Raw genomic sequence first — 12,191 nt, 5'->3', positions numbered from 1 at the left:
CAATCACCTTTGAGTTCTCTCTCCCTATCTCCAGCCAACTGGTTATCAGTTGAAATAAATTTTACAGCAGAAATATCTCTTAAATGTAGTCCTTCATCATCTCCTAGTCACTTTTCCTTCTAGTCCATATTGTGCATTGCTACCTAAGTATGGTAAAGAGGTGTGGGCTATAGAGTGAGTGCCTAGAGTCACATCCTGGTTTTTTAATTTCTCAACAATAAGACCTTGGACAAGTTTTTTCCACCTCCCTGTGTCTGTTTCCCTATCTGTTAAATGAGAATAATAATAGTACCAGTTTATAGAGTTGTAATAAATATTTATCAAGTTAGTATGTGCTCAAGTATTTACAACAGTTCCTGGCACAAAGAGGCATTGTCTGTCTCCCTCACCATCAACTGAGCCCTTCAATAATTAACTAGTATCTATTGCCTACCGTCTCTTGTATCTTTTAGCAGAATATCTCCTCCATAGAATGTACTAATTAATGCCCAATTAATGGTCATGGAAATAAGAAAGGTTATTTAACAGCAATTATATTATAATGCTAAATAATATCAATATTATTTAACAGCAATAATCAAGGAGTCTAATAATACTTCTTGCCCCATCCCTAATGCCAATATGTTAGTCAAATGACATAAAAGGGATGGCTGGCAATTAGGAATGTCTCTGCCATTTCTTGTTAGTATCCTCTCACTTAAAGAACAGCAAAATTTGAATAGCCATTAGGTAACTCTGGACAACATCCTAAATGTTGATGGGAGTGCACAGAGAGAAAGCTAACAGAAAGCTTTTTTAAAACAAACAAACAAACAAACAAAAGTTTTAATAATTAGCCAGCCAAAATTTAAAACTGAATGAAATTTGGGCCTACAGAATGGTCTTAAAGAAAGTTCAGTTTTCCTTAAAAAAAAAAAAAAGAGGACTTCTTAAGCCTTTTGCTTTTCTCTAGAGTTGGAGTTGCTGCTCCTTGTCTGGGACTGGACAGCTGCACAGAAGCTGGGAAGAAAGTGGAGAGGAAATACCCAAAGGGGTTTAGGGTGTCTTGGGCCATTGAGATGTCACTTACACCAGGAGGAGGGCTTCAGAAATGCAAATTACCTAATTGAAACAATAACCATTTTTCTGCCTGGATTGGACTCTTCAAGCATTTGTGTCTGGAAGCTGGAATTTTTGGTCCTTCTCCTAAGGAAGGGAATACTGGAAGAGGAAATAGAAGAGATAGGGAGGATTGAGCCTCATCCACGGCATATCAATATCTCATATATGCAGAACATCACAAACCATATTCCAGGGACTATGACCATAGAAATTGGATATGATTATATTACTTTTGTCATGTTTCCATGTTTGTTTTTTTTTTTTTACCAAAGTAGCATTTTCCATAGTGATCTGTTTGTTTTATGAAAGTGAACAGTTCCTTTAAGGTACAGGAGTTGGTGGCTGACTAATAGACCACATCTTATTCTTGGGTCAGTCCTGAGAGGAAAAAAAAAAATCTAGGGATAAAGAGAGCAGTCAAACCTTTAAGGTGGAAACCAAGGAATAGTCACTGGGGCCTACAACTTCAAAATCAAGCAAAGCACTGTGGGCCCTAAAACAGACTTAAGAAGGTACCTAGTATCTTAACAACAAGATAGAGAATTTGGACAACACAAATAATAATTCCTCATGTGTATCTACATAGATTTTACAGTAAGGAAATAGATTTCATATATCATTCCCATTTAACAGATAATGAATTTGGAGGCCCAAAGTCACATAGCTTAGAAGAAATGGAATCAGAGCTAGAATTCTTATCCTCTCACTCAAATTGCAGTGTTCCTCACTGCTTTCCAATATCCTAAATCTGGTAAGCACCTTTATAAAATGAAACAAAACAAAACAAAACAAAACAAAACAAAAACTTCTAAAAGAAGAACAAGTTTAAGGACAACAAACCAATCATTTTGGAAGATCTTGAGGAGAAGCCATTCACCTTCAGCCTCTGAACTATAAGAAATGCTGGAACTATTGAAAAATGAAAATCAGTATTTTACAGTTTTGAGATTATAAGTAGTTTTTTAAAAGTATTACTTGTGCTTTTAATATTAGAAAATGATAATTAAAGAACACCTAGAATACACATATATTTTCAGACAGTTTAATTGTGTATCTTGCAGGGGAATAGAAAGTACTTTTGGGATAGGCCTCTGGGAAAACCTTCAGGCTACTTTGCAGCATGACATTAAAAACAGAATGGTGATAAAAAAACAATAATTGTCAACATTCACTGAGTACTTACTATGTACCAAGTACTGTTCTGTTAAAAGAAAAAAAAACTTGTATTAATTCATTTAATATTCATAATTCTGACTGGGCACATTATTTCTTCATTTTTAAAATGAGGAAACTGAAACACAGAGAGATAAAGTAGTTTATCCCCAAATCACCAAGCTAGTAAATGGCAGAACTGAGATTTGAACCATAGCAGTCTAGAGCTATAATGAAGCTATAACTCTCTTTGACCTGAGAGTCAGTGGAATCCCCTGCTTGTGCTTGAAGCAGATCACATAATGGAGAGTGAATGGTTGCTGGAGAAAAAGTATCTGATAGAACGAGATTGTGGGGTGGCTCAGTCGGTTAAGCATCCCACTCTTAATTTAGGCTCAGGTCATGATCTCAGCATTCATGAAATCAAGCCCCAGACTGGGCTCCAAGCCCACTTGGGATTCTTTCTCTCTGCCCCTCCCCCACTTGTGCTCTCTTTTTCTCTCAAAATAAAAAAAAAATTAAAAAAATAGAAGGAGATTGCAAGATCTTCAGGTCCCCCAAACAAGGTCACACCTATCACCACAGGATCCATTGGAAAACCCAAACTCAAAGAACCCTCACATGTGGCATCTCAGGAAGTAGCTCACTATGACTTTGAAAGTATATTATATGAATATAGCCTCCGAGTATTAGAACTAGTCCCCTTGTCTGGTACCCCCACCACAAGGTATAAGTTCATTTTTAAATTTTTTTAATGTTTGTTTATTTTTGAGACAGAGAGAGAAAGTGAGCACAAACAGGGGAGGGGCAGAGAGAAAGGGAAACGCAGAATCTGAATCAGCTCCAGGTTCTTAGCTGTCAGCACAGGGTCCGATGTGGGGCTCAAACACACAATCTGTGAGATCATCACCTGAGACAAAGCTGAATGTTCAACCGCCTGAGCCACTCAGGTGCCCCAAGGTAAATTTTTTAAAAAATAATAACTACTTTTATATGCAACAAAAGTGCTATAATTAAATAAGACAGTGTCAAAAAATGGGAAAAAACTAGGAGATAGAAAACCTGGGTTCTAGCCCAGGCTCCACTGTTATCTAGCAATGCCATTTTGAGTAAACTACTTAGCCCTTTTCAGTTCTTTTCCAGTTATAACATTGTATGACATATGATTCTATGATAGGGACATGGAAAGAATGTGTATAATATCTTTCCAAATTTCTTCTTAATCTATGAAATTGAAGTCAAGAAAAACAAGTTCTCCACAAACTATTAGGTAAACTTGAGTATCACTCCCACAGCATTAAAAAAAAAAACTTTTTGTTTATTATGTATCATTTCAAATGCATACGAAAGTAAAGATGATCCCCCATGTGCCTATTACCAGCTTCAATAATTTTCAGCTCATGGAAATTTTTGTTTCATCTGTACCCCCAACACACTCTCCCCACCTCAATGGGTATTTTTAGGCAAATCCCAAATATCATATTATTTCATTCTTGTGGCATTTCTAATAGGACATATTTAATCTTCACAATTTCTGTGAAGTAGGTACTATTGTTGATTCCATTATACACATGATGAAATAGAGGCCCAGGGAGATTAACCCCAAGGTCACAAAGCTGGTAAATTACTGGGATTTGAACCCAGTGATGATGTCTGATACCAAAGCTTTTTTTTTTTAACTGGTTAAAGTACTTTCTACTATCCTGTACTTTGGAATAGTTTGATGATTTGAATATCATGATAATGGAGGTGATTTGAGGTGTTAGCAGTGAGGTGTTAGCAGATGTTAAATTAGCAGTGAGATCTACTATTATAAATTTGCAAGGAGTATTAAAGGATTACCCTTAATCATGATGTTAATCATCAGACAAAACCTGTAAGAATACAAAGCTTCAGCATGGCACTGAGGCATCAGTTTAGGAAAAGGACAAAGAGCCACAGTAGTATAAGCTCATTTCTCTATAACATGTAAAATCTCATGCAATTCACTTAACGATACCATTATTTCATGTAACAGTCTCTTCTAGCAAATTAAACATGGTACCACTGCAGCAACCAAAACAATAATACAGTGGTCCTTGTCCATGGTTAGAAAAACAGGTACCTAAGGGTAGAGACTTTATCTGTTCAATGGCATTTCCACTCACTGCCTGTGCTCAGAAGTACCAACTCAAGGCATTCTAGAAGAGTCTTGGGCCATCTCGATTTGTAGGACCACCAAGAGGTAAGCTTAATAAAGGAACCAATAATCATCAAGGCTACATATTGATTATTATTTTTCAAGGCTACATATTGATTATATTATTATTATTATTAAGGCTACATATTGATTCTAGAATATAACTACAAAAAACTAAATAACTATATAGTGTATATTTATCAGAATTAGTTTAAAAAAACAAAAAATAGATTCATATCATACACTCCCATTCTAATTTAACATGAAACAACAAGATTATTGGCAGCACAGAAAAAAAATAACTAGGATAATCAGTCCCAAATAAATAAAAGTTAAATATATGCTCAGCATTGTGAAGATCTTTCTGAGAATACTGCACCTTGTTTGTGAATTTGTATTCAAGGGAAGTAAAATGGAAGAGATATGCAAAAAATAAATAAATAAAATAAAGATACTCTAGAAAAATAGTCACTTTTTTTTATTTTTATTTTTATTTTTTATTTTTTATTTTTTTTATATATATGAAATTTATTGACAAATTGGTTTCCATACAACACCCAGTGCTCATCCCAAAAGGTGCCCTCCTCAATACCCATCACCCACCCTCCCCTCCATCCCACCCCCCGTCAACCCTCAGTTTGTTCTCAGTTTTTAACAGTCTCTTATGCTTTGGCTCTCTCCCACTCTAACCTCTTTTTTTTTTTTCCTTCCCCTCCCCCATGGGTTCCTGTTAAGTTTCTCAGGATCCACATAAGAGTGAAACCATATGGTATCTGTCTTTCTCTGTATAGCTTATTTCACTTAGCATTACACTCTCCAGTTCCATCCACGTTGCTACAAAAGGCCATATTTCATTTTTTCTCATTGCCACATAGTATTCCATTGTGTATATATACCACAATTTCTTTATCCATTCATCAGTTGATGGACATTTAGGCTCTTTCCATAATTTGGCTATTGTTGAGAGTGCTGCTGTGAACATTGGGGTACAAGTGCCCCTATGTATCAGTACTCCTGTATCCCTTGGATAAATTCCTAGCAGTGCTATTGCTGGGTCATAGGGTAGGTCTATTTTTAATTTTCTGAGGAACCTCCACACTGCTTTCCAGAGCGGCTGCACCAATTTGCATTCCCACCAACAGTGCAAGAGGGTTCCCGTTTCTCCACATCCTCTCCAGCATCTATAGTTAGAGTCACTTTTTAAAATACAAAAATGGAGCTAGGTCAAGGAATTTGCATGGTTACATTTGGGAAAATGTAGAAGTAGAGAAGGGGAAGTAGAGAAGAAGGCTGTCCTGATAATTGTTTGTAAAGGCACATGTTAGGAATTTAGAGAAAGCAGAAATGTTATATTATTATTGGAGATTATAATCAATTTAAAGAGGAACTTACTGATAATAATCAAGTCTTTACAGAGAACTTACTAAATATCCAACACTGTAGTAGACACTGTGTGTATGTATGAGAGGGAAAAGCAGATAACGGCAGATTTCCACCTGGTCGTTACCTGGTTTCTACCCTCAGGGAATTTGTAGTCTATGTCAGATAGAGAAAACTGGCAGCTCACAGTAGATGTTGGCTTATCACAATGATGTTAAAAGTTAAAATCAAAAGCAGATTTTTTTAAATTCCATTTCTTGCTTTTCTGAAAAAGTTGGGAGATCTTACAACATGGAGTCTATACTAGCATGAGAGAAAAAATTAGCTAAACCTGATCAATGGGTGCTCCTTTTATATAGAGCATGCTGTTCTTATTTTGGAAAAATTAAAAAGAGAGATTTCAGATTCCAAGTCTGTGTGGGAGGTAAAATTAAGAATAAAACAATAACAACAAAACATCACAAGATAATAGATGCTGCAGTGCTGGATTATGATTTGAGGCTATGAGCACTAATTAGAAAAGGAGATAGCTAAAAGTGGAATAGTCAGAAAAAATTCCTAAGAAATGACCTGTGGTGAGGTGGGCCTTGAGGATCTAGAATCAGTCAAGAAGAGACAGAAAGGAAATCCAGTGAAAGGAAAAGTAGACTACACACTGTACGAAGGCCAGCGTTCCATCCTAATTATTCACCACTCTAACCCCAATTTCTAGCATCATGCCTAGAACTTTGTAGGCACCCAGGAAATGATTGCAAAGTGAAGGACAATGGCATAATTTAAGAAGTGTGTTTTAAGGAAGTTGTCCTGGCAGCGGTCTACAGAACATAGAAGTCAGAAAGAATCAAGGTAGAACTAGAAGCTACTGGAATACTCTATTTATTTCATGGTAAGAGCTTACATGGGTGTCACAAACTCAATAGCTACAGGGTCCAGGCAGGTTAAAGTCAACTAGGCCAGATGGGGAGGGAAGGAACAACAACTCCATGTAATTGTTGACAAGAAGAAATACTGGTCCAGTATCTTCTGATTATTCAACAGAAGCTGGAATTCTCAGTTTTAATTAAAATATGATTTTGAAATATTGGCAATCATTCATTTTTTTAAAGTATGGGTCTTGGAAAACTGACATACTCTAGACTGAACTGTGTTCCCTACTCCCAAATGCATATGTGGAAGCCCTAACCTGAAATGTGACTGTATTTGAAGATAGGGCCTTTATGGAATTAATTAGGTTAAATGATGTCATAAGGGTAAGGCCTTCATCCAGTGGGATTAGTGTCCTTATAAGAAGAGACACCAGAAAACTCACTTTTTATCTCCAGGAGCACAAAGAAGAAGTTATATGAGCATACAAAGCATAGACAGCCTTCTGCAAGCCAGAAAAAAAACATGGTCATGCTGGCAACCTGATTGTCTCCAAAATTGTGAGAAAATAAGTTCCTTTTGTTTAAGCCACTTAATCTATAGTATTTTGTTACTGTACCCCTAGCAGACTAATATACATACTTACAGGTTTTTTTTTATTATTATTGCTCTTACAAACAACACTTCAAAAGTTGAGGAATATATTAAATCCCACTCAGTAGAAGACTACTTAATAAATTTTGGCTCATCCATATACAGTTGACCCTTGAATGATAAGGAAGTTAGGGGCACTGACCTCTGCATAGACAAAAATCCATATATAACTTTTGACAGATGATTAACACATATTTTGTATGTTATATATATTATGTACTGTAATTGTACAATAAAGCTAGAAAAAATGGCATTAAGAAAATCATAAGATAAGATACATTTATAGTACTGTACTGTATTTATCAAAAAAGATCCATGTATAAGTGGACCCACAGTTTAAATCTGTGTTGTTCAAGCGTCAACTGTAGTGAAAAACTATGCAGTCACACAAAAGGATTTCTTTACACCAGACATGGAAAGGTCTCCAAAGTATATTTTCAAGTAAACAAAGAAATATGTAGAGTGTCTTCATAACTGTGTATAAAAGGGAAGGGGAAGAAAAAATATAGATTTACTCTTTTCTGATATGCATAAAATGTTTGTGGAAGGATTTCTAATAAATGGATAAATTTAGAGTTGCCTCCAGGGAGGCAAAATGAGTGCCAAGGGGACAGGACTAAGAGGGAGACTCAATACTGTATATCCTTTTGTGCTTTTTTGATTTTTGAGCAATGTAGAATGCATTACCAATTTGAATACATTTTAAAATGAAATTTTTACCTATTTAGGGCAAGCAAAACGTGTGTGAGCTGTTTTTACTCTGTAGGCTAGTTGTTTGTATCTCTGGACTAAATTAATGTGGTGGCAGAATAAAAAGAAAGGAACTGATGCTATATACAAAGGGGAAAAAATAACAGTCCTTGGCAACTAAGTAGATAAGCAAACTGAAGAAAAAGGAAAAGTTGATGCCAGCATTTTGAGCATGGAGTATGGGAACCACAACAACCATATTTCCCCCACTGTTTACTACACTGTCACTTATTCTAAGTGCTGTATAAAAATAACATATTTATTCCCTACTGCAACCTTATGAGGTAGTTTGTATTAGTAACGTCAATTCATGAATGACAAGAGTCAAGTGCAGAGTTTAAATAACCTTGTTAAAGTTATGATGGTAAGTTGTGCAACCAGGGAGATGAAAAGGAGAAGTTTGGAATGAGAGATGGGAAAAGAGTCTAGAAGTAGTGACAAATTCTATTTTAGAAATGATGTTTAAGGTTACAACAAAATAGTCAAAATGCTAATGATTTCATACCTGGATTGGTATCAAATACCTGGATTTGGCTATAGAGTTAGGTTATATCTTCTTAATTTAAAATGTTTAATAATCTTAGATATTAGTTTGCCCACCTTACATACTTGGTCAAAGTACAATTTAATCTCTTTTAGTTCATTATATAAAGCATCTAGCATGTTACAGACATTTAAAACCAGAATCTTATCCCACTACTCTACCTTCTTCTTCTCCAAACACACAAGCAGCACTTAAATAAAATAAATTACTTAAAATAACAAAAATGATGACACTCTCCAATTATGAAATATGTATTAGAAGTCAGATAGGGGGTCCAATGTTTTACTTACACTATTTATAATCACAAGTTACCATATTATTTTAGAGGTGAGGAAGCTAAGGCTAGATGACAAAGGTGAGTTGGGAATAATACATGCATCCGAAACCCAACTTCAGGTATAAAAATCCAAATTGAAAAGATTATTATATGAGCATCAGAAAATAAATCAAGCAAATTCTCACACTTTCTTTGCATAAACTAGTGAGCCCAATATTATAGTTACTCATTCACACTCTACTTAGTATTAAGATGGCAATTCTACTATATGATCATCTAGGTCAAAAATCCCAATCAAGAATTCCTTCACTAACAAAAACATGACTTTTTGGATCTAAATCTTAGAAGATCACCTATAAAATATGTACCAAATGTTTACATGGGAAAGGTAATTGGGTCAGTATTTTGAAGATACAATAATAGTACATGTCCTTTTTCTGTCTGAAAAGGGGGCAGGGGCTTAGACATGTACACAAGTGACCATAATACAGGGAAGACAATAGTGTAGATTTCAGATAATGCAGGTCAAAATGCTATGGAAACTCAAAAGAATTTATTTCTATATGCAAGGATCAGGGAAAGTTTCATATAAATGGCATTTGATTTGGGGTTAATAACTGAAGGAATAATATAACTATTGTTTTAAGGAAAAAGTAATGAATGTAAGTACATTCTAAGTTCATTTATGGTAAGTATCAACTGAGCAGAACAGACAGTAACGTACAAGGTCTAAGGAATAGCTGAGGATATAAGGAAGGCTTGATGCGAGGGTCAAGGACTAAAATGGATGGGAGGGGCAGGCAAAGAAAAAGGCACTGAAGACAGTTAAGACTTAAGACATTTAATAAGGAATAGAAAATGACTTTTTAACAATTGTTTCAGTTCCTGATACATAGTATGCCAATACACAGTTGCTAAATGAATTATATAGCTAAAGGCAACTTTCTCATTACTCATCAATTTAAGTGAAGTAATAAACTACAACTGACTCGAGGCAAGGGTGAATATATAAATGTGTCAAATAATAATGATACCCCTGAAATAATGATAAAGGATAAATGGTAGATTTTTCTCACCATCAGACACACAATCTGGAGAGAAGAATGTTTTTTCCCCAATTTTCTTTCCAATGTATCCTGAAAGCCTAAACAAGAGGGACCTACTACTCCCCAGAGCTCTGGAAGTAGAGCCATTAACCAGCTTGGTCTTGAGGATATACATGTCACTTTTACTTTTGAATTTATATTTCTATCCTTCCTGTTTTCTGCTCTCTGTCCTCAAAGATAACCCGAAGACACTGTTCCCAGCCCATTCTCTGTGTCCCCAACAGTCACCAAAGGTTAACAACCCTCATATACAAGGGATCCCCTCACAAATTCTGAAGAATGGGATGAGGTCATTTGTGAGTCACTAGTTCCTGTTGTCCAAAGGTCCTGTTGGTTATATCATCCTGGTTAAGTTGCCCAAAGAACGAGGGTGAAAGGCAGGCCAGAGGCCCTTTCTCTCAGGGGTGCTAAAGTCCAGTGGGGACAATGTTAAATCACAAGCAAATAAAACCATTATTCTAGCCTCAGCCATAGGGCAACCTAATTCATTCTTCTGAGGTCTCCTTTCACCCCATCTGCAAGGAATTTTACAAAACAGCAAAACACTAATTATATCAGTAGTGCTGCAGAGAAAGAGTCTCAAACTGAATAGGAAAATGAAGTAAAACTAAGATACATATGCAGCCTCTGTCACACACACTATGGTATTTAATCTACTCAAATATCTTTTGAGATAAGATAATCAATCCACATTCTCTAGAGGAGAAAAGCAATGCCCAAGGCTCATGCATCTAGTAAGTAAATCAGTAAGTAATTCTTTGGGTTTCAAATCAGATCTGTCTGTTACTCTACACCATCACAGTCTGCATCAGTATCTAATTCAAACTTTGAGATTATTCTCTTTGTACGATTATTATCACACTGAGTGACATCATACAGGTGCTTAATAAATGTTTTCTCTTTACAATAAAGACAATGCCAAAGGAAATAAGTGATCATTCCCTTACCATTTGCTTGGATTTATTTTTTCCAAAGAGTGAATTTTACATATTTTTTTCTATTTATATTTCCTCAAATTCTTAGAATTAAAGAAAAAGCCCACAAAAAGACAATTCTTCCAAATCACCATTGCAAGTTAATTCACTACAGCAACCTCAGCAATTTAGCCCAATCTTCTACCTACACGGATGAGCCAACTCCCATGGCCATGTCTTAAAGAGCCTGGTTAAGACCTAGGTTCCTCCTCTAACCAAGCCCAGCCCCTCCTTAAAGGGCCGGCATGCCCAAAGCAGCTCCTACCCAGAGGCGGCCTCCAGGGCTCCACAGCTCAGTGAGCCCACTAGCTCAGGCTGGAAACCTAACCTTCTGCCTGCTCTTCTTTCCCTTTTGAAGCATCTCTAGGTACCTGCTACTGCTTAGGGGGTTACTTGGGAACGTTGGCCTTCTGAACCCTGTTCTTTCTGGCTGTAACTTTGGCTGTGTAGGGTTAAGTCAAAGACAAACCTCTCCTTAAGGAGAAATGAGAATGCCAAGCCTGGGCATACTAAATTAGACAAATCTATCCATTCATGCTTCCCCCTCATTTGTCCCTCGAGTCTCCCCCAAAGTCCTCCCTTTCCTAGCGCCTCTTTGTTCAACCATTAGCAGTCATTTTTTCTTTGAGTTTCATTTGATTCCATATAGTGTTTATATCCTTCATTCCTCAACCACCTGCCTGTCCACTGCTAAAACCTAAAGAGAAATGGGAGTGGGGGATAGAACCGAGATCCAGGAGATAGGAGTGAGTGGGTTCTAATCCAGGAATCACTTACCGCCCATGTCTCTAGCTGGTGACTCCTGAAGTATCTGAAGCTCATGCTGTCCTCTGGGAGGCTCATACTCCTGAGCTGATTGCTAAACAGCTGTTTCTCTCACACCTGCCCCTGTCAGCGCACTGAGCAACTAGCTCTTGCATTCTCTTTCTCTACCCCCACCTCCTGTTTTCCTCCTGGCTGGAAAATGAGGAGGAGGGCCAGAGCAAAGGGAATCAATTCAGACACAGCTGTGCTACTCTTGGAAAAAGGTAAACAAAGCTCTCAGGCATCAAACCCCAAACTCTGGTGGATGGTAGATTAGCAAAATAGACTTCCTAAAAAGTATCATCCCCCTGCTTCCAATGCAGCTCTTTTCCTTCGCTAAAAATAAGGTGTAAGTGGCCAAGGCTGGGGTTCCTGTTTCCCTTTCACCTCTGCTAATTCAGTTCTG

At 36.8% G+C, this 12,191-nt stretch overlaps 1 protein-coding gene across 1 annotated transcript in view; it reads right to left on the bottom strand.

Annotated features, from left to right (window-relative positions):
* The window catches only part of KLF8 (KLF transcription factor 8), a 75,221-nt gene extending 63,456 nt beyond the window's left edge, over nt 1-11,765 (bottom strand). Inside the window, 1 exon segment of the mRNA XM_047093608.1 lies at nt 11,759-11,765. Within this exon segment, the coding sequence (XP_046949564.1) occupies nt 11,759-11,765 (7 nt within the window).
* Between the last annotated feature and the right edge of the window lie 426 nt (nt 11,766-12,191).

The sequence above is a fragment of the Lynx rufus genome, unplaced genomic scaffold (assembly GCF_022079265.1).
Source record: "Lynx rufus isolate CCGP_SWC_20201006 ecotype Redwood Valley unplaced genomic scaffold, mLynRuf1.p SCAF_35, whole genome shotgun sequence".
Taxonomy (NCBI): domain Eukaryota; kingdom Metazoa; phylum Chordata; class Mammalia; order Carnivora; family Felidae; genus Lynx; species Lynx rufus.
Note: the sequence above shows the minus strand (reverse complement) of the source record. Positions and strands in the feature narration are given on the sequence as shown.